The sequence below is a fragment of the Canis aureus genome, chromosome 1 (assembly GCF_053574225.1).
Source record: "Canis aureus isolate CA01 chromosome 1, VMU_Caureus_v.1.0, whole genome shotgun sequence".
In the NCBI taxonomy this organism is placed as follows: Eukaryota; Metazoa; Chordata; class Mammalia; order Carnivora; family Canidae; genus Canis; species Canis aureus.
The window spans coordinates 101333694-101357290 of record NC_135611.1 but is presented as its reverse complement, the minus strand read 5'-3'; the positions used below and the strand labels follow the sequence as shown (position 1 = coordinate 101357290).

The 23597-nt window shown below is 42.3% G+C and overlaps 1 protein-coding gene across 3 annotated transcripts in view; it reads left to right on the top strand.

Annotated features, from left to right (window-relative positions):
- The window catches only part of LOC144322553 (uncharacterized), a 28231-nt gene extending 12575 nt beyond the window's left edge, over nt 1–15656 (top strand). The window contains exons 1-3 of one of the 3 annotated variants that reach the window (XM_077912732.1): nt 6689–6975; nt 9614–9740; nt 10963–15656. In XM_077912732.1, coding sequence (XP_077768858.1) covers nt 6943–6975; nt 9614–9740; nt 10963–12506 — 1704 coding nt within the window. In that variant the 5' untranslated portion in view covers nt 6689–6942 and the 3' untranslated portion in view covers nt 12507–15656. Of the gene's footprint in view, nt 1–6688; nt 6976–9613; nt 9741–10962 lie in introns of those variants that run through there. The other 2 variants (XM_077912742.1, XM_077912749.1) reach the window with 2 other exon arrangements.
- The last annotated feature ends 7941 nt before the right edge of the window (nt 15657–23597 follow it).

Sequence of the window (23597 nt, the reverse complement as noted above, 5' to 3'; positions counted from 1 at the left end):
CACCTGGGTGGTTCAGTGGTTGAGCATCTACCTTTGGCTCAGCGTGATCCTGGGGTCCTGGGATCGAGTCCTGCATCCAGCTCCCCACAGGGAGCCTGCTTCTCCCTCTGCCTGTGTTGTGTCTCTGCCTCTCTGTGTGTGTCTCTCATGAATAAATAAAATCTTTAAAAAATATATTCTGGAGGAAAGTCCACAAAGTCCGTTGTGCTGTAATGGAACCCGTGTGTTCCTAAAAATCACAAAGCTGTGCAAAATCCAAAATAAAAATCACAGGGCTTCTAAAGATCCTCAAAATATCATCAGTAAAACATAGAAAAAGAAGATAGAATCCTAATAAATGCCATAGCACAGTTTTATACATGTTAAAAGTTTGAGAAACACATAAATACTTTAATACAGCATTTAATCTTAAAAGCCAGAAATTTGTTTGTGGAAGTGGGTTGCAGTAGTGAGTTATTCTATGAAGTTATGGAAGGAGGGTTACCCAAAATCAAATGGTTGCCTAAAATTCACCCGTCAGAAGTGAATGAGTTTGGCTCATAACACATGGTGAACTGGCATACTCCATAGATGTTTGACTTCTGTCCTTACGTGTGTTTTTATACACCTACGTGACTTGTTTCAGCTGGGTAGCTTTCTGCATTCTAGACTTTTCTTGTAAATGAAAGATGCATAAGTAAGCATAAAAATTTGCTTCATTCTCAAAATGCTCTATAATTTCTCAATTGTGTTGGGAAAAATTCTGAAATAATACTGACTGGATCAGTGTCTGGAGATCTTTACTCGTCTCTACAGTTATGGAGGTCTATTGTGTAATTGTGTCCTCATTCATTCACCTGATCCTTAGAGATGATGGACCCTGAGGCTATTTCTTTTTCTTTTTTTTTCTAATTCATGAGAGACACAGAGAGAGAGAGAGACACACACACACACACACACACACACACACACACACGTGGAGGGAGAAGCAGGCTCCCTGTGGGGAGCCGGATGCAGACTCAACCCCAGGACCCCGGGATCATGCCCTGAGCCAAAGGCAGATGCTCAATTACCAAGCCACCCAGGCACCCCCCTGAGGCTATTTCTAATGCAATTCTTCAGGGAATTGTCTTTGCACAATTAAGCACAAAAAAGCATATAGTGTTAAACCATGCCTCAAGTGAGAAAACATGAGTTAGGAAAAGCACAGAAAATTACTCTATAGTGATGGTAAGATTTATTTTTGCTTTTTTTCCTACTAAGTCCACTGACTTTGAAAAAATTCAACAACCCTTAGACATTAATAAAATGGATTATGGTAAATTGGAATTGGGGATTATCTTCCTCACTCAGACTGGAGTTGGGATCCTAGGAAATCCATCCCTCCTTTGTTTTTATACATTCTCTTTGTTCACTGGACACAAGTTGAGACCCATAAACCTGATTCTCTGTCTGGTCCTAGCCAACATTGTGGTCCTTTTTTTTTTTTTTTTTTTTTAAAGATTTTATTTATTTATTCATGAGGGACAGAGAGAAAGAGAGAGGCAGAGACGTAGGCAGAGGGAGAAGCAGGCTCCATGCAGGGAGCCCAATGCAGGATTCAATCCCTGGACTCCAGGATCACACCCTGAGCCAAAGGCAGATGCTCAACTGCTAAGCCACCTAGGCGTCTCTGTGGTCCTTTTTTCCAAAGGGATCCCTCAAATGATGGTGGCTTTTGGGTCCCAGTATTTCCTGGATGATGCTGCATGTAAGTTTGTTTTTTATGATTACAGAGTGAGGTGAGCACAGGGGTTTCCTTCATTGCTGTCTCAATGGCTTCCAGGTTATTAAGCAGGATCTAGTCTTTGTATTTGGATGGAGCTCAAGATTAAATCCACCAAGTTCATTGGCTTCTGTTTCCTCTGCTGGATTCTGCATCTCTTGATAATTTCATATATTCGTATATTAGTGAATGGTCCATTAATTAGCAAAAACAATAGTGTAAAAATAAATGGATACTATTCCTAGAACATGGTAGGGAGATTTAACCTACTATATGCAGTCATATATTTTCCCCCTGACTTAAATAGATGTTAGAACCCTTCGGTGGATTGAAAATGAGGCTGACAGAAATGATAGGTTTCTGATGCTATCCTTTTATTGATTGAGATGCTGATTTAAGATTTGTGTAGCTTTTGGGAATATTCACTGAGCTTATAATTATGTGTTTATTTTGCAGAATGCCATGTGTGTCATACAAGACTGGCACTTTGACTCTCCATGTTTGTTCTTCACTTTCATTCAAAGATTTTCCTTTCTCTCTAAACCCACCTCATGATCTGTGGCTCCCTCATGTTTAGCTGATGGCTTCAAGTCATTCTTCCTTCAGAAAAAAGGATAAAGAGTACCTTCTAACTGTATCCCCATCCCCTACTTGAAATGGGTCACCACAGGACTCCCATTCTCTCTCTTCTCTCATCATCACAATTTAAGAAGGGCTTCTGCTCCACCTCCCCAAGTGGGCTCTGGATCCTACCTTTTCTTGACATCTGAAAGGTTTCAACCCTGCTGTTTCTACTTTATCTCTCCGCTGTCATCTCCCATCAGCATCCAAATATGGTCTCATATCTATTCCTCTGAAAGAAAAACACTCTTGCCTCCACCACAGCTCCATTCCATTCCTGACGTTTCCTGGCTCTTCCTTCCCCACTGCCCATTCCAGTTGGCTCTGTGGCCATAAAGACTATTCCTGTCAAAGTCACCAATGACTCCATTTTTGTCCAATGATTACTTCTGCATCCTCAGATCAATTAATTTTGGGGAGTTTTCAATAAGCTTGGTTGATGTTGCCCACTCCAGATTTTTCCCCATTACCCTTGATATTTCCTGAACCCCAGACTTATTTTTCCAATTCTTTACTTGACATCCCAATTTGCCTCTCTGATAGATACCTTTCTTTTTAAAGATTTTATTTATTTATTCATGAGAGACACACAGAGAGAGAGAGGCAGAGACACACAGGCAGAGGGAGAAGCAGGCTCCACGCAGGGAGCCCAACGCGGGACTCGATTCTGGGTCTCCAGGATCATGCCCCGGGCTGAAGGCGGTGCCAAACCGCCGTGCCACCGGGGCTGCCCCCCGAACAGATATCTTAATGTACTTGAAATAGAGCAGTTTTCCCAGCTCTTATCCTCAAAACCGTCTCAATCATTTTCTGTCACTATGAATAACATCATCATCTTAACAGTTGCTTTATTGCTCTCCAAAAATGTGGCAATTTTCCATCCTTAATTCATCTCTTTTCCTGATCATTTAACCCATGTTTCAGTAAGTCTTATTTTAAATTTTTATTCAGAATGCATGCATCATAGGGGCAGCCCGGGTGGCTCAGCAGTTTAGCGGTGCCTTTGGCCCAGGTTGTGATCCTGGAGACCTGGGAGCGAGTCCCACGTCAGGCTCCCTGCATGGAACCCACTTCTCCCTCTGCCTGTGTCTCTGCCTCTCTCTCTCTCTCTCTCTCACGCTCTGTGTCTCTCATGAATAAATAAAATCTTTAAAAGGAATGTATCATAGACTTAATACTAAACAGCAAGTGACGTGGAGGAAAATCTTTGTTACCATGGTTAAGCAAATACTTCTTAGATAAAACAACAAAAATAAGTTGTAAGAGAAAAAATGAGAAATTACACTTCTTCACCATTAAGATCCAATACTCTTCAAAAGGCTCTGTAAAAAAACAAAGGATGAGCCACAGATGGGGAGACAATACCTGCAATCACACATTTGGTAAAAGACCTGTATCCATAATATTTAAAAAGTATTAACTAGAAAACTCAAATATTAGGAAAATAATTTAAAATTATGGGTAAAAGATTTTGTCAGACATCTCTACAAAGAATATAGACCAATGACAGTTATGCACATATAACGTTCTGTGGAAAATGCAAAATGAAATTACTATGCTATACTACTATTTACCTATTTGAGTAGCTAAAACTAAAACAACTGACCATACCGAGTGTTGGTGATGTTGTGGGGCAATTGGAACTCTCATACATTGCTGGTGGAACATAACCTGGGACAATTGATTAAAAAAAAACACTTACCATAAAACCCTGTGATGTATTCAGAGTATTTACCTATGTGAAATAAAAATATGTATTCACGGGATCCCTGGGTGGCGCAGCGGTTTGGCGCCTGCCTTTGGCCCAGGGCGCAATCCTGGAGACCCGGGATCGAGTCCCATGTCGGGCTCCCGGTGCATGGAGCCTGCTTCTCCCTCTGCCTGTGTCTCTGCCTCATTCTCTCTCTCTCTCTGTGACTATCACAAATAAATAAAAAAAAATTAAAAAAAAATATGTATTCACAATTTTCATAGTGGCTCTACTAATAATTTCCAAAATCTGTAAACAAAGTTCAAATGGATCTCAGCTGTAAAATCTAGGCTGCATCCCTAGAGTCATTTACCATTCAGTAATGGGAAGAAGGAACTATTGACACATGAAACAACATGGATAAATCACAAATGCATTAGCTAAGTGAAAGAAGCTAGATTCAATGGTCCTGTGCTGTTTGATTTCATTTATGTGAATCTCTGGAAAAGTGAGTCTCTAACATTCTAGAGACAAAGATCACATATGGTTACCAGTGTCTGTGGATAGGCAGAGGCACATAGGAGCACAAGAGTTTTTGGTGTGATCCAACTATTCAGTGTATTGATTTTGGTAGTAATTACAAAACTATATGCTGTCAAAAACCCCTAGAGGAATATACAGAAGGGTATATTTTATAGCGTGTAATTTATAATTTAATTTAAAATTGTATAAAGGCAAAGAAGTAGCTATTAATACTTTAGACAGTGTGGGCATTAAAGAACATTCTGATAATGGCATTTGGCTAATAGCTTGAAGGGAATAGGCAGCAAGCCATCCCTGTAGGAAGAAAGTTTGTAGGGTTGGGCTAAGATATGATCATGTTTGTTCTTTAAACCTATTGCAAGAATTGAGGTGTTAATTTGTAAAGAAGCATGCATTGAAAGGTTTGGAAAGGGAAGTGACATGATTTTACTTGGGAAAGATTAGTCTTTCTCCCTACTATTTAAAGATTAGACCATGTATGAACAAGGAAAGTAGAGAGATCATTGAAAGACAACTATAAGAAATCAAGGGTGAGGAGATGGCAGCTGGATCAGTTATTAACATATTTAGTTGAGAGATATAAATAGATATTTTTGTTCTTTGAAAGTAAGTAGCACATGATTTGACCATGAATGCTATGAGGGTTAGTATGGTGGTTAAAGATGGCCTCCCGGTTGGTGTTTTGAGGAAGTAGGATAATGGAGTTATCATGAAGCTGGTGACTACTGGGGACAGCAGAATCAAGCCCATCTGGACATGCTGAATAGGTGAAGAGAGGTATAGGTAAGTTCCTGGAGGAACTGTGATGCACAGATGTAAACTTGAGTCATAAATACAGAGAAAATGTCCTTAGAAATGAGGCTGGTTGAGGTTCCCCCACTGTAGTGAGAAGTGTACATACAAAAGAAGTGAGATCAGAAATCTGAGCCTCACTTGGCACTCTCATTTGTGCGTACATTTGTGCCCCTCATATTCCTTCTATCCTTCCCCCTTGCCCTTTCCTGGCTACTTGATCTTGCACCAAGCCTCTTCTCATCTTCTGTTTTTGGCACTTTCTCTACCTTTGTGTTGGATTGTTTTAATCTGGCTCTGCCCATGAATGACTCATCATTTGTCCTCTCAGTGTCAACTTGGTTATCAGCTGCACAAAGTGGCTACCCATACCCAGAATACAGAAAGGAGCTCTTTTTTCCCTCCTTTCAGTTTAAACATTTATTCGGCTCCTTTCTCGATTTAACTTTTATTCCCTTCTGATCCTCTGTCTTCTCCCTCATTCATTTTATTGATACATTTAGAGCAAGAGGAGAACAAGAAGAATACGTTTTGTTAGTAGGTCTTTAGGCGTAGTAGTGAGTTGTGCCGTTTTCATTTCGAAAAAAGAACAATATATTTCAGGATATGGAGCAGAAATAAGCTATAGATAAAGCGGTACTGCTCATCGGCTTGGATAAATTACTGGTAATTTATGCAGGAAAGATATTTTCCGAGGGAACCGGAGTCTGGCTTACCCTTGTCCACCTGCTTTAGAGTGGCCAACATGCATTCCTCCTCTATTTGCGTTACCACGACCCTATCTGGAGTCTTCTCTCCTGCCCCTAACCTAAGATTCTCAAGCTAACGAAACTGACTCCAATGCCCGGGGGCACTTACATTTGAAAAGCAATAGCATGATTTTTATTAGCTTCTAGCTACGGAGCGAACGCATTTTGTACAGAGTAACTCTGGAAGGCTATGTCCATTTGGATCTGTGTCCCTTTGGGGGCATCTGAAAGAATATTCTTTGGCCTCTGACGCAAGCTCGGCTTCATGGAGTCTGAAATAACACGTTTCTAAACACTTGCGATCGCTTGCAACAACGGACCCAGAAGCTTGGATATTGCTCTTCCATAAGGAGGCAAGCTCCAGTCTCTTCTGGGCGAAGCCATTTCCCGGTGATCTTCGCGGTGCTGCCTGACGCCGGGGAGGTAGTTATGGGGACATCCTGGACGGAGTCTGCAGAGCTGTGGGAACTACGTTACCCAGAATGCTCTTGCCTGAACGCCCGGTGGCGCTGAGCCAATGAAGGCTCAGGAGAGGGCACTTCTGCGCGAGCACGTCATACTGGGGGGGCGGGGGGACTCCTGGCGTACTCTTTTTGGCGGTCATTTTGGTTTCTTAGGGTTTACCTTGGTTTAGAGGTACTGCAACTCTGGTGAGGTGACGGGATCAGAGAAGGGGCGGGAGGAGGCGCCGTCCTCACCGCGCAGACTGGGGTCCACGGCTCGGCGACGCCTCCTAGGCTGCCCCTTACGGGGGTTGGGACAGAGACCCCCAGCCCGGGTGTCCGCCCCGCAACCCGAATCCGATGGCGGCGGCCGCGCCCAGGGTCCCGGCACAGGTAAACATTCGTCCCCGGGGCCCTCCCCACCCTCCCTCCACCCAGACCCTCAAGGCCCGAGCGCGGGACGCCCGGTCGCAGCCCTGCGGCCCAGGCTCCGGTGTCCGGGACAGGGAGGCGACGGTGGGCAGGGGCCCCTCGTGTGAGCGCCGGCGCGCTGGCGTGAGGCGCTGGAGCGGGCTGCGGGGGAGGGGCGGGTTGGGGGTGCGGCGGAGGGGGGAGGACTCTGAGGTCGGGGAACTGGTAGCCTGAAGCGGGGTCACGCTGGGATTGGCGGGCGGAGGTGCTGTACCTCTGTTCCGAGGGAGCCATGGATGGTAGTGAAGAGAAGAGGGACACGGTCTGATTGAGTGTTTTCAGTTTCTCGAAGGTTGCTTGGAAAGAATAGATTGGAAGGGTTTTTGCGAGGACAGTGAGGCCCCGGAAGGTGGCGTTCTCTTGCAAGGCCACACCCCTGGTAAGAGTCCTAGCTGGGGCACAAAGGTTAGACAGTCAGCGGAGGTCACCTGGCTCCGGGGCTGGGCAGGCATATGAGGAGATCTATCTGAGCCCATGGATCCTGGCCATGATGATCTTCCTCTGAGGCCTGCCTCTTTTCACATTTCTGTGGCTGAAGAAATGCTCATGAGGCCAACACAGGTCAATGGAGGGAGTCTCAGTCCCTTACCTGTCCTGACTCCTCCCATATGGTCTCTGGAATTTAGGTCTCCTGGGACTCTGCCTGCCACTCTCCCAGCCCTTGTGTCTGGGGGCACTTGAAGAAACTCTAGGCACAGTCCTGAGTCTAGGCTGAGGATTATATGGAAGGATTCTTGTTTCTTGAAAGAGGTGTGGAAGGTTATCCTTGGAACAGTGCCAGTATGTGCAAATACTTGGAAGGTACAACTTAGCTGGGAGTGCCAAGGGAACTGAAGTTTCCTTTTTTTTCCTCATGGAAACAAGAGGACAGAAGGCAGGGCTGGAGTGGCTGCCTTTGAGGTCAGGTGTCAATTCTGGAGATAAGAAGTTTGATTAAGAGTAAAGTGATCTTACCGAGGTCTTAACAGGTGTCGTGTGGCTGGCTGCATAGTGGAGAATGGACTCTTAAGATAAGGGAGGGAGAAGGATGACCAGGAAGGAGGCGGCTGTAATAGGCCAGATGAGTATTGTTGGATGCGGGAAGGGGCGTGGGGCTGAGGCGGGAGGACTTCTCCATTGAGGTGGGAGAAGTGGTTGGATCCTGGACCCTTTTTTTTTTTTTTTTAAATCAGGTCATCCAGATTTGTTTATGTGGAAGGTGAAGGACAGAAAGGAATTGAGGATGATCTCAAAGTTTTTGGTCTTAACAGCTGGAAGGATGTAAGTTCCATCAACGGAGATGGGGTAGTCGGTAGTGGGATCAGTTTTCAGTGGGGTATCAGGAGGTTTGTTTCAGCCATATTAAGCCTGAGACATTTCAGAGACCACTGAATGGAAGCATTAAGTGGGCAATTGCACACAGTTTGGAAGGTTTCAGAATGGAGCGTCCCAAAGACGATTGCTGCTGTGTCAGCCAGGGTGGAGCTGTTGGTTGCATTGAGAAGGGGGAATCTTCAGATCTTGGTGGTAATACTGTTAGCAGTCCAAGAAGATGATGTGGCCCAAGAACTGAGCCTCTGACTTGGACACCTGGTTGAAGGTGGAGAGTATTGGGTACACAGGTGATGGAGAAAAGTGGCTGGGGAGAAGTGTGGGCAGGATGATGATCTGGCAGGTGACCAAGGTTTCCAAGGGAAAAGTGAACATGAGAGGAATGTGGAGGCATAGGAGTAATTGAGGCAGGATGATATTCCCTAGGATTTTGTGGTGACCCTTAGGTGGGGCATGAGGTGTTTCAGTCAGTATGGTAGGTTATTTCAGAGTCCATTGTGGTCATCTGTGTGTTGTTAGGCCTGGGGTAGAGGACCAGTGGGGCTAGTTTTGAATGAGGTTTTGGTGTGACTGGAGGGGACAGGAAGTTGAAGAGGGCCAAAGATATCTGAGGTATGCATGTAGTTATGGTTGGTGAGGTTGAAGCAAAGAACAGAGCCAGCTTTCTATGAAGGGGAGGCTTTCCTAGCAGAATTCTGGACTCCCTTGGTACTGGAAGCCATTGGAGGTCTGGATAATATTGGATTCCATTTGAGTTTGCCAAGCAAATATTGTCTCGATGCTGTGTGCCAAGTGATATGAGGAAAATCTAGGGATATCCCTGTGCTATGGGGCAGGAGGGTAGTTGTGGTGGTGGAGGGAGTGCATCTGTGGGTTCCAGAGATGTAAAAGGTGCAGTCTATGCATCACAGGGATGTGGAGAGTGAGTATGAGCTAATGACCCCAGGTCCTGGTATTGGAGTCTTAAGGTTGAATGAAAAGCTCAAATGTGGTTGAGTCTGGGACGCTTAGTCTGGAGGACTGCAGGATTATTGCTTAACAGGAGGGGTGGGGCCCAATGTGCCAGGCCCAGAGTTTAGATGGTGTTTATCTGATGACCTGCTGTTGTTGCTGAGGGCTGACCACAGCCATTAATGGGACCATGAGGAGAGACCACCGGTGGTGCCAATGGGGTGATTTTGTGGGGGAAGGGATTGTGGGTCCTTGTGAGAGGGGCTCTTTGGGGTTTCATCTGTCTCTGTCCTGACAGGACAGTGTGACATTTGAAGACGTGGCTGTGTACTTCTCCTGGGAAGAATGGGGTCTCCTTGATGAGGCTCAGAGACACTTATACCACGATGTGATGCTGGAGAACTTTGCACTTGTGACCACCCTGGGTAAGGCCCTCATTCCCTCCCCAGGGATCTGGGCTAAGCCTTTCCACATTTATCCCAGGGATAGCTCTATTTCTCCCATCACAAACATGGGCACTGCTTCCTTCCCCAGTTCCCTGGTTAGTTGCAGTCGTTAGGGTTGGGCTGAGTGCACTGTCCCAGCACTTCACCAGGGAGGATTCAGGGTCAGTAGTCTTGCAGTTATGCTAATGGCTTCCACCTTGCTTGTCCTTTCACTGTCTGGCTGACTCTGTCCAAGTCCACGGCATCTCTCTGTCCCCAATGTTGGCCTCTTCCTATAGGTGATGACATTTCCTGTCTCTGCCTGCTCCAGGAATTATAGTCACTGACATGGTCAGTACTTATGTGGACTATGGTTCTCACAGGAACCTCCTCTGAGGATTTTTTTTTCCTTGTAATATTAATTTTCTTTCCTATGGTCTGTTTATGTGTTAAGTTGCTCTGGGCCAGTGCTGGCCATTCATCTGTCCCACCTTTTTCCTTATAGCTTGAATCATGCAGGTCCCATTTAGTTCCTGAATCAGAGGTTCTGGAGAGTCCTGGGTACCTCCAGGCCATGGCAAGTTAGACTCAGAGGAGTCTTGGCCCTGAGAAATGTTAAGGCTCATCAAGGCTCCATTCAGATCGTACCAAAAATCTGTCCTATTTCACTGGTGGCTATTGGCCACCTCATTTCTACTTTTCCTTCTTGACACTTGCTAATTTGTCATTTCTGCTCTGAATTTGGTTAATTCCCACCACTCTGGACTCCATATGTCACCACTTCCTCTATTGCTTTCTCTGTAGTGCTTTCTCACATTGACCTACATATGTTGTATCATTAAGTGTGCACATATCCTCACATAGTTCTTAAACACCAGCTCTCTTACACTTGGATTTTCCTGAGCTTACATACACCTTTCTTCACTGTTGTCAGCAAGGATATACTGAAAGCCATTAGCAGAGGAATGAGCTGTAGACCCTGCTGCTCCTCCCTGTGCCACACCCCATCCTTATGTTCTTCACCTGGAGAGGTCTCCCTCACTGTCTGACCTTTAGAGGCCCAGTACTGCATAGCAGCTTCTCTACCCTCACCCCAGCTCCTTCATCCTGGTAATAGTGCCATCAGCTCATTCTGATGGGTGTGAGAGACACGTAATTATGATGGTGCTGCCTCTTCCCACTACTGCCTATACGTACTTCACTAGAATTTCTCTGCTTTCAGGTTATTGGCATGGAGCAGAGGATGAGGAGGCACCTTCTGAGCAGGATGCTTCTGTAGAAGTGTCGCAGGTTAGGACTCACCACGTAGGCCCATATCCCAAGAAGACACACCCCTGTGGGATATGTTTTCTGGTCTTAAAAAACATTTTGGGCATGACTCTTGATCAAAGAACACATGCCCAATTGAGACCATACACATGTAGAAAACAAATTAGTTTCATTGCAAATCTTCATCAGCATGGGAAGCAGCACAGTGGAGAGAAACTTTTGAAATGGGCTTCATTTATGAAGAGCTGCAGGTTCCCTGTGTCAGGGAAATCCTTTACCTGTGGGGAAGTTGATAAGGACTTCCTCGCCAATTCAGGTGAGCACCAGCACCAGGATATTTGTAATGGGAAGAAACCACACAGTTGCACTGTGTGTGGGGAAGCTATTCACAGTGAGAAAAGCTGTTACAGTTGGTGCAAATGCAAGAAAACCTTCAGCCACAAATACACTCTTACTCAACACCTGAGTGTCCACAATGGAGAAAGGCCTTATGAGTGCAGTGAATGTGGGAAATCCTTCACCCGAAGGTTTAACCTCTCTCAGCATCAGAAAGTCCACACTGGAGAAAGGCCCTATAAATGCAATGAATGTGGAAAATTCTTCACCCACATCTCCAGTTTCATTCAACACCAGAGAATTCACACTGGGGCGAAACCTTATAAATGCAGCAGATGTGGGAAATTCTTTGGCCAAAGTTCCAGCCTTATTGTACACAAGAGAGTTCACACTGGAGAAAAGCCTTATGAGTGCAGTGAATGTGGGAAATCCTTTAGCCAAAGCTCCAGTCTCATTAAACATCAGAGAGTTCACACTGGAGTGAGGCCTTATGAGTGTGGCGAATGTGGAAAATGTTTTGGTGACACCTCCACCCTCATTAAACACCGTAGAGTTCACACTGGAGAAAAGCCTTATGAGTGCAGGGAATGTGGGAAATTTTTTAGCCAAAGTTCTGGCCTCATTCAACACCAGAGAGTTCACACTGGAGAAAGACCTTATAACTGCAGGATATGTGGAAAATCCTTTACCCGCAATTCTGACCTCATTGAACACAAAAGAGTTCACACTGGAGAGTGGCCTCACGAGTGCAAGGCATGTGGAGAATTCTTTAGTGACACCCAATTTGCTCAACACGAAAAAATTCACATCAGGAAAAGGCCTCATGAGTGCAACATATGTGCAAAAGCCTTCAGCCGAAGGTATAACCTCATTCGACACCAGAAAGTTCACGACCTCACAGAAAGGCCGTATATGTGCAGCAAATGTGGGAATGTCTTCAAACAGTGGTCTGCGCTGATTCAGCACCAGAAAGTTCACAATGCAGATGGGCTTTATGAGTGCAATGAATGTGGGAAAGCCTTTAGCCGAAGGTGTAACCTCATCCGACACAAAAAAGTCCACACTGGAGAGAGACCTTATGGGTGCAGTGAATGTGGGAAAGCCTTCAGCCGAAAGTCTCACCTCATCAGGCACCAGAGAGTTCACACAGCAAAGCCATAGTCATTCAAGGAACGGGCCTTTTACTTCTTCGATGTCATTATATTGGAGAAGAGCCTTTGTGAGGGTGCCTATTCCTAATTTTGAACTCATATATCTGAATGTACACCACAGGGAAGATTCGCTATAGGTTCCAGGTATGTGGGAAGCTTCTAGGAACCATATTGCACTTCCTAACCTACTTGGGGTCCTTGCTGAAATTGTGTGACTGTGTTTCTGTGGTGTAAGTCATCTCTGCTCTACTGCCTAAAAGACCCCAATGGTATACATCAATCACCCCAATGTTTAGGAAAGTAGATTGTGTTTGCTCTGGATATAATAATGAGCAGCCTGAGCCTTTAAGGTGATGTCATTCTTTTCTCTATAATGATGTGTATACCTGACCCAGTTTTCTCCTAAAAGACCTTATCTAGGGGATCCCTGGGTAGCTTAAGCGGTTTGGCCCCCGCCTTTGGCCCAAGGTGTGATCCTGGAGTCCTGGGATCAAGTCCCACATTGGGCTCCCTGCATGGAGCCTGCTTCTCCCTTACCTGTGTCTCTGCCTCTCTCTCTCTATGTCTCTCATGAATAAATAAATAAAATCTTTAAAAACAAAAAAAGAAAAAGACTTTATCTGGATTCTACTGGTGGCTTTTAGAGGTTTGTCTTCATGGACATTGTTTTCATATGACACTTAAGGATTTTTCCAGTTTCCATGTCACCAACCCATAAACTGCCTGCCTCATCTTGTTAAGATTTGTGCAGTAATAAAGGCCTTATTGTTTAAGCCATCTCTAATCTTGGGGGTTGTAGTCACTAATGGGTTCCTTTGAAAGCATCATGAAGGGGTAAACAGCTTGTGTGAGACTTCCCAACTTTGGTGTGCCTCAAAGGCCAAGTATGATGGCAAAGAATAGCTCTTTATTTTGGGCCTAGTTTGCAGTGTTGCCCAAGGCTTCCAAAGGAAAGACTGTAGGCTTTGTACAGTGGAGCGAAACTGTTGAATCTGGATGCCAAGATTTTGTGGGCCCAGATGTCACATTGAGGAATGGGCACTTGCAATAATCCCCAGTGTTTCTGTGATTGGTTCCTTTGCTTATAGTGCGTATCATGTAATGACCACATGGTTAAGGGAAATCTCTTTTCCAGGGCCTTCAGGGGTGCCATGTGCCCTGGTGTCCAGAATTTAGTAGGGTAGTATCACTGGTTTTAACACTAAAGAATCAGGGAATCATAATTGGTGAGAAAACACTAGATTGATAGGAAGTGGTGGAGCCTGCAGCAAACTAGATGGAACATTCCTCTCCTAAAAGTGGACCCACAGCTATTCTGGTGACTGGCTGTGTCGGGTGAGCATGTACCTCCTGGCCTGTGTATCTTGAATAGCTGAGGTGACTGGCAGAGAAAATAAAGGTTTTGTGGATTCCTATGGCTTTCTGGGCTGTTAGCCTTAAGACTGTTACTATACATACAGGAAAACAAGGACAGAAGGGAGATCTCTTAGTCCAGTGATATGGCCTTTGTGACTACGGTAGAAACATCTTCCATTGCTCAGATATTTGCTACTACTGAGGTAAGGCATCCCTCCAAAAGCATTAAGAGAGAAGTGATGGAGATAATAGAGGGTTGCCATGCCTGATTTTTTTTTTTTTTAATGGAGTGGGAGATCCTTTTATTTTGAACCATTGCTTAAAGCTTTAAGTTCTAATGACATGCAGTAAACTGCACATATTGAAAGTATATAGTTTGGTAAGATTTGACAGTATAATCCACAAAATCATCATCATTGTGATAATGAATATATAAGCCCCACACATGTTTACTTCAATTTTTATTACTCTCTCTGCCCTCTCTGGCTCTCTGGGCAAATTTGGATTTACTTTCCTTTACAGTAGACTACATTTTCTAGAATTTTATGTGATTGGAATCATAAAGTATTCTTTTTTTCTGATTTCATATATCCTGGATAATTACTTAGATTTAAAAAGTTCATTCCTTTCATTGCTGAGTAGTATTCTGTTGTATGGATATACCATTATTTGCTCTGTATATCTGTTCCTTGACATCTGGGTTTGAAAGTTTTGGCTATTAAATAAAACTTCTATGAAGATTCACATATATATCTTTATACAGATACATGTTTCATCTTTCTTGTGTTAATACCTCTGAGTGCAATGCCTGAATAATAGGGTAGGTGAATATTTAGCTTTTTAGGAAGTTGCCAAAGTGATCTGAAAGGGTTTTTCTATTTCCTACCAGCAGTATATGAGAGTTTCACTGCTTCCCTGGTTCCTGTGAGACATTGGAATTTCCACTTAATCCCTCCCTCCATAGGGTCCATCTGCAAGGATGTAAAACCACTCAGAGGGGCACCTGGGTGGCTCAGTCGTTGAGCATCTGCCTTCGGCTCAGGTCATGATCCTGGGGACCTGGGATCGAGTCCCACATTGGGCTCCCTGCAGGGAGCCTGCTTCTCCCTCTGCCTATGTCTCTGCCTCTCTCTTTGGGTCTCAAATAAATGGATATATCTTTAAAAAACAACAACACTCAGAACCAGGCTTGAATAGGCTTCTCAGCAATCGAGTCCCACTGCACATGTTGCCTGTAATCTGGTCCCTTTGGTTTTGTGGTGTCCTTCCTATATGACAGGCATAGCAGGAAGTGACAGAATGTTTTCTTATGCTATCTGTGTAAGGAATAATCTTTCTCAATCCATTTGGGCTTGTGGTCTCCTTACCAGTCATATGTATGGCAGATTGGCAAGCAAAAATCTAGACTAGCAGTTGCTGCTTCATAAAGATTGCTTGACTTTTTGACACCACATTTTCATTACCATGATTTTCTAGTTTCTTCATATCTAGTAAAGAAGTCACCTTTTGGCTTTCTCTTTCAAAGTTACCTGTAAGCAAAATCATTGTAAAAGGGGTTATGTATAACACCGGAGAAATAGCTATAAAATAAAATGTAAGGGATGCCTGGGTGGCTCAGTGGTTGAGCGTCTGCCTTTGGCTCAGGGTGTGATCCCAGGATCCAGGATCGAGTCCCACATCAGGCTCCTGCGGGAAGCCTGCTTCTCCCTCTGCCTATGTCTCTGCCTGTCTGTCTCTCATGAATAAATAAATAAAATCTTTAAAAAAATAAAATGTAAGATTTACTTTCAAAGTTAGGAGGATATAAGTAATACAAAAGTTGTGATAATATGGAAATGCTGGGCATTGAATACAGTGGTTTCATAAAGTACACAATGGATAGGATAAATAGTAATGTCTGTACAGGGGCACCTGGGTGGCTGTCAGTTGAGCATCTGCCTTCAGCTCAGGTCGTGATCCCAGGGTCCTGGGATTGAGCTCTGCATCAGAGTTCCTGCTCAGGGTGGAGTCTGCTTCTCTCTCTACCTCTGCATGTGCATATGCTCTCTATCTCTCTCAAATAAATCTTTTTTAAAAAAGAATGTCAAAAAAAAAAAAAAGAATGTCTATTCGACTAAAATAAAAAATATTAGGGGTGCCTGGCTGGCTCAGTTGGTAGAACATGCGACTCTTGATCTTCAGGTTGGGAGTTCAAGCCCCAAATTGGGTGTAGAGTGTATTTTGGGGGGAAAAAAAAGTATGAATATATATGATGGGGATTAATAGTAATATATATTAAATTATATATGTTAATATATAATATACTAAAAGCATATGTAAAAAATATATATTAAAATATATATTATTAAATAAATATCAGTGGAGGAACTCTCAAAACAGTCCTAAAGGGGTAAAACTAGTGGAGATTTTAAAGGAAATCTAAAACCTGACACATTAAAGAAGCAGCAGACATATATCTAGATAATAGAACACAAAGAAGGAGGAAATTACAGAGGGGGAATGTTTGGAAGGGAGAAACACATGCTGCCTAGACCCATTATAATAAGAATCAACGACAGGAGGAAGTTATACACATGCGCAAGGAGAGAAATGGAGGAACCCAAGTCAGCAGGCTCATTCCTTTTCACGATTAATGAATGCAAGTGTACCATGAGATAAGTTCTTAAAGTATTGAAGTAAAAATTATATATACCAAGAAAATCCTCAAGCAGCCAACAGACACATGAAAAGATGCTCATCACTAATCATCAGAGAAATGTAAATCAAAACCAGAATGAGTATCACCTCATATTTGTCATAATGGCAAAAATAAAAAACATGGAAAACAAGTATTGGCAAGGAAGTGGAGGAGAAAGGAAACTTCATGCACTGTTGGTGAGAATGCAAATTGGTGCAGCTATTGTGGAAAACAGTTTGAAGATTGCTAAAAAATTAAAAATAGAATTACCATATGATCCAGTAATTCCACTACTGGGTATTTACACAAAGAATATGAAAAACAATCATTTGAAAAGATACATACACCCCTATGTTTATTGGAGATTTTTTTATAATAGCAAGATATGGAATCAAAGTACCATGGACTTTCTTCAGAGAGTTGGAACAAATCATCTTAAGATTTGTGTGGAATCAGAAAAGACCCCGAATAGCCAGGGGAATATTGAAAAAGAAAACCATAGCTGGGGGCATCACAATTCCAGATATCAGGTTGTACTACAAAGCTGTAGTCATCAAGACAGTGTGGTACTGGCACAAAAACAGACACACAGATCGATGGAACAGAATAGAGAATCCAGAAGTGGACTCTCAACTTTATGGTCAATTAATATTTGAGAAAGCAGGAAAGACTATCCACTGGAAAAAAGACAGTCTCTTCAATAAATGGTGCTGGGTAAATTGGACATCCACATGCAGAAGAATGAAACTGGACCATTGTCTTATACCATACACAAAGATAAACTCAAAATGGATGAAAGATCTCAATGTGAGACAAGATTCCATCAAAATCCTAGAGGAGAGCACAGGCAACACCCCCCCCTTTTTTAATTTATTTATTTATGATAGAGAGAGAGGCAGAGACACAGGAGGAGGGAGAAGCAGGCTCCATGCCAGGAGCCTGATGTGGGACTCGATCCCGGGACTCCAGGATCGCGCCCTGGGCCAAAGGCAGGCGCTAAACCGCTGAGCCACCCAGGGATCCCCGCAACACCCTTTTTGAACTTGGCCACAGCAACCTCTTGCAAGATACATCCATGAAGGCAAGAGAAATAAAAGTAAAAATGAATTATTGGGACTTCATCAAGATAAAAAGCTTTTGCACAGCAAAATAAACAGTCAACTAAACTAAAAGACAACCTACAGAATGGGAAAAGACACTTGCAAATGACATATCAGATAAAGGGCTAGTGTCCAAGATCTATAAAGAACTCATTAAATTCAACAGCAAAGAAACAAACAATCCAATCATGAAATGGGCAGAAGACATGAACAGAAATCCGGGGCTGCCCCAGATTGTGTTTTAATCGCCTCAGCAGCAATGAAAAACGATCCGGACACATTGAACAACATGGCTGAATTGTACTGACTAGTACTTTTTATTTCCCTCAGTGGCGGATACAGAGGCATCTATTTAGGAACATTTGTTAAATTCTAAATATATATTAATCCCCTGTGCAAATGTTGTATTTCACCATAAGAGTGTGAAGAAAAAATGGGATAAACCTAAGTGTGGTCCTTAAGTGATAGAACCAAAAAACAGTAATATGTAAGAATTTAATGAAGATGAATTATACATAACCTTCCCAGAAAACAGAAATGCGAAAGAATTAAAAGTTGGAAAGAAGAAAAAGAAGGTTGATTATTAGGTTTAACTAGCAGGTTTCTTTCTAATGAGATCTCTCATAAGAGGCAAGGTATGAAACAAAAACACAAAATCAATCAGTATGAGTGTGAATTCCTCACAGACTCAGAGAGTGATTGCTTGACTGAAAATCAAGTGGAACAGATCAATCCATAAAATGCAAAAGAAAAAACTCCCAAAATGCTTCATTCAGCTTCAAAAACACTGTTACCTGGATGCAAAGTATTTCCATTAAGAACATGGTCAGAAACTTGGACAAATGAGTTTGAGTCGAGTTGTGACATGGAATGATGGCTGGAGTTTATAGGTTGTAAATCTGTTTTCTCATCTTCAGATGAACATGAGGATACTTAGCTTATAGATGAGTTGTATGAATACATTGTTAGCAGACCCCTAGAAATAAAATAATCTCAGACTCACTGTTAGAAAATATGAAATCTGCTGTAGAACCTATAGACCAGTAAGGTCAGGGGACAGACATGCAGTTCAGGAAAGAACTGACAGCAGTCATTAGAGCAGGTCTGGGAAAGCTCACTGTGAGGTGTGTCTGCCTGAGTCAGAGACAGAGTCATCACAGAGAAGGAAACTGCTGTATCCTTTATGGCTTCATTAGGTGTCATTGGGCTAAGGTTCCATTTTAAATACAGTGTTTTCTCATCAACTATTCAAGAACTAATTAGTCTAGGAATTACTTTAGGACTACAGAGGACAAAAGTTAATTGGTGATCTGTAGGTAATTGGAAAGCATTTAAGTCAGGGTGATTTAGAGAAACACGCCCTAACTGATAGCGGATTCTGTGTGAGTGGATGTCATAGGAAGGACAAGGCCTCATCATAGACAATTGTGGAAACAAGCTCAAGAAACAGTTGCATGGCGCATGATTTTTTTAATAAAAATTAATTGGACTTACGGAGGCCTATAAATGTCATCATTTTCTATGTGCAAATAAATGATAAAAAGGTTATACATTCTCAAAGACAGCATTCAGTCTTAGGATTTATCACAATTAACTATAAAATAGTTCTAAAAATATCTGGACTCTTCAGGAAAATTAACAGGTTAAATTAAAATCCTTAAAGATGATATGAACAGCCTGAATTAAATAAAAGACAAGACATCCCAGAGGAAAAAATATACTTAATAGTAAATGTGAGAAATAGTAAATGTGAGAAATGCTTACTTAAGTTCTTGAAAGTTTGCCTTTTGTTCAAAATAAAAGCACTTTGGAGATATTCTGAGTTCCATCACCCTAGGGATATTAGAATGAAACTTAATGGCCTGGGAGCCACTCAAAAGGCAAGTGATGCTGAGGGAAACTCCTCTACCCACTCTGTGTATGTAAAAGACAACTTTACATCCAATGTCATCCAGGAAGTATTTTCATCCAAAAGCTGCCATGGTCTTGAGGGATCCCTTTGGACAAAAACACCAAGAAGTTGGCTTAGACCAGTTGGTTGAAAATCAGTTCTTTGGATTTCAACTTGGGTCTAGTAATCAAAGTGAAGTTATAAAGACCAAAGAGGAGGGAATTTCCCAGGGTCTCCACTCCTTCTGAATGAGGAAGATGAACCCCATTTCCAAGTTGGAAGATCCCATCATATCAATATCAAGTGGAAATCAGTCTTTTAAAACATTTTTGAAGATTTTGTTTATTATTTATTTATTTGTTTGTTTGTTTATTTATTTGAGACAAGAGAGAGGCAGAGACATAGGCAGAGAGAGAAGCAGACTCCCTGCAGGGAGCCCGATGTGGGACTCTATTCCAGGACATGGATCATGACCAAAGCCAAAGGCAGATGCTCAACCACTGAGCCACCCAGGTGCCCTGCAAATTGGTCTTTTCTTTATAGTGGAAATCAGTCTTCGTTGGAGTTGAAGATCTGGAGGAAACCCCATATGTATATATTACTATCTCCTGTTTCCTGTAGGGCTTTTCATTAACCACATTTTTTCCACATAAAGAACATTCAGAATATGTCCTGAAAGGCAAACAAAAGGGGGCACCTGGGTGGCTTATTTGGTTAAGGGTCTAACTTGATTTTTGGCTCAGGTCAGGATCTCAGGGTCCTAAGATTAAGCTCCACCTCATGAAGCCTGCTTAAGATTCTCCCTCTCCCTCTGCCCCTCTCTCCTCCCCCTACCCCCGCCAAACAAACAAACAAATGGATCAGAGAGGTTATCTAAAGGAGATTTTACTAAGTAGTAAATAAATGATGTTTCTCCAAGGTTGCACGCTAATTGACAACAACCCTTAGTCCTTGGGTTATTGAAGGAGGGAATTGTGGGTTTGTTTGTTTGTTTGTTTTTAACAATTTTATTCATGAGAGACACAGAGAGAGGCAGAGACATAGGCAGAAGGAGAGGCAGTCTCCCTGTGGGGAGCCAGAAGGAGGGCTTGATCCCAGAACCCTAGGATCGTGACCTGAGCCAAAGGCAGATGCTCAACCACTGAGCCACCCAGGTGCCTCAGTTGTGGGGTATTCAGACAAAAACGTTCATGTTAACTTTATAGGCAGGTCGATTTGCTCAGAATGTTTAGATACAATTGTGATTTTTATAACAGCAATTACAATTGAAAGATAGTTTTAAGAAAAAGTAGTAGAATATACATATGAACTTTGTCAAAAGAGAATTTTAAACCAAAGGGAAGTTCCAGAAATAATTTTGAAAACATAAAATGAATTTAATTCTCCAACAAAGATGCCATTTTATGTAGAGTGAGAATTTACATAGTTTCTGTAAATCATAGACAACTTTGAGGAGTCTCTGACTCCTTAACAGCTGTGATCACCAGCCACTCCCATGCTCAAAGTGTAGTCATTCAAGGGCAAAAATAAGAGATTAATTTTCTTCCCTTTATAAAAAGGAAATGGTGGCCATGGAGCTGTGGTTAGGAGCTAAATTATGTGCACTGTGCAGAGAAAGAATATTGAAATGTCCATCATTATGCTACTTGGGTAGAACTTTATATGTCATAACAAACTATCCTGTTAATGCTACAGGTGTGTGAGTGGTGAACACACTAGAATTTCAAAGGGGGATCAAAGGGGACAGCGAGGTTCTTCTTGGGTAGAAAGTTATGTATTTATAGGATAATTAGAATTTCACAGTAATTAGGATGCCTGGGTGGCTCAGTGGTTGAATGTCTGCCTTTGGCTCAGGGTGTGATCCTGGGCTTCCGGGATCAAGTCCCGCATTGGACGTCCTGCATGGAGCCTACGTCTCCCTCTGCCTGTGTCTCTGTCTCTGTGTGTGTGTGTGTGTGTGTCTTTCATAAATGAATAAATAAAATCTTTTTAAAAAAAGAATTTCACAGTAATTTTGAAATCTGATAATACTGAGAATCTGAGAATATTGAAGTCCCTGATAATCTCTGCTCTTCTAAAGATGGAGTCTTTAGTCACTTTTCTCTTAAAACAGTCATCTCCACACGGGAGTTGAAGATTTATACTCTTCCACCAATCATAGGCATTGTAGAGAAATGTAATTACAGGATCCTTTAAACACACAGGTTCTCAGTGATTAAAAACAAACAAAACCTACTGCATATATCTGCAATTGCCACCCAGAAATCAAGTGTCCATTTTGCAGATGAGAACTAAAAATAATTGTCTTACTGTTCGTTGTGTCTTGGGAGGTTTTTGATGACTGCTTCAATTTCCTCCTTGGTTATTGGCCTCTTCAGTTTCCTATTTCCTCCTGTTCCAGTTTTGGTAGTTTGTGGTTTTCCAGAAATGCGTCCATTTCTTCTAGAATGCCTAGTTTATTGGCATAAAGCTGCCCATAATAAGTTTTTAAAATCGTTTGTATTTCCTTGGTATTGGTGGTGATCTCTCCTTTCTCATTCATGATTTTATTAATTTGAGTCTTTTCTCTTTTTAATATGGCTGGCTACTGGTTTATCTATCTTATTAATTCTTTCAAAGAACCAACTCCTGGTTTTGTTGATCTGTTCTACAGTTCTTCTGGTCTCTATTTCATTGAGTTCTGCCCGAACCTTTATTAAGTCTCTTCTTCTGCTGGGTGTAGGATCTATTTTCTGTTCTTTCTCTAGCTCCTTTAGGTGCAACGTTAGCTTTTGTATTTGAGTTCTTTCCAATTTTTGGATGGATGCTTGTATTGCATGTATTTCCCCCTCAGTACTGCTTTTGCTGTATCCCAAAGATTTTGAATGGTTGTATCTTCATTCTCATTAGTTTCCATGAATCTTTTTAATTCTTCTCTAATTTCCTGGTTGACCCTTTCATCTTTTAGCAGGATGGTCCTTATCCTCCATGTGTTTGAAATCCTTCCAAACTATTCTTGTGATTTAGTTCTAATTTGAAAGCCTTATGGTCTGAAAATATGCAGGGGATGATCCCAATATTTTGATATTGGTTAACACCTGATTTATGACCCAGTATGTGGTCTATTCTGGAGAAAGTTCCTTGTGCACTTGAGAAGACTGTGTATTCAGTTGCGTTTGGATGTAAAGTTCTGTAAATATCTGTGAAATCCATCTGGTCCAGTGTATCATTTAAAGCTCTTGTTTCTTTGGAGATGTTGTGTTTAGAAGATCTGTCGATTGTAGAAAGTGCTACATCCAAGTCACCAAGTATAAGTGTATTATTATCTAAGTATGTCTTAACTTTGGTTATTAATTGATTGATATTCTTGGCAGCTCCCACATTTGGGGCATAAATATTAATGATTGTTAGGTCCTCTTGTTGGATAGATCCTTTAAGTATGATATAGTGTCCCTCTTCATCTCTCACTACAGTCTTTGGGATAAACTTTAATTTATCTGATATAAGGATGGCTACCCCTGCTTTCTTTTGAGGACCATTTGCATGGTAAATGGTTCTCCAACCTTCATTTGCATGGTAAATGGTTCTCCAACCTTTTATTTTCAGGCTATAGGTGTCCTTATGTCTAAAATGAGTCTCTTGTAGACAGCAAATAGATGGGTCTTGCTTTTTTATCCAGTCTGAAACCCTGCGCCTTTTGATGGGGTCATTAAGCCCATTCACGTTCAGAGTTACTAATGAAAGATATGAATTTAGTGTCATCATGATACCTATTCAGTCTCTGTTTTTGTGGATTGTTTCCTTGGATTTCCTCTATTACAGAGTCCCCCTTAGTATTTCTTGCAGAGCCGGCTTGGTGGTCACATATTCTTTCAGTTTCTGTCTATCTTGGAAGCTCTTTATATCTCCTTCTATTCTGAATGAGAGCCCTGCTGGATAAAGTATTCTTGGCTGCAGGTTCTTCTCATTTAGGACCCTGACTATATCCTGCCAGCCCTTTCTGGCCTGCCAGGTCTCTGTAGAGAGATCTTCTGTTAACCTAATATTTCTCCCCATAAAGGTTAGGGATCTCTTGTTTCTTGCTGCTTTAAGGATCTT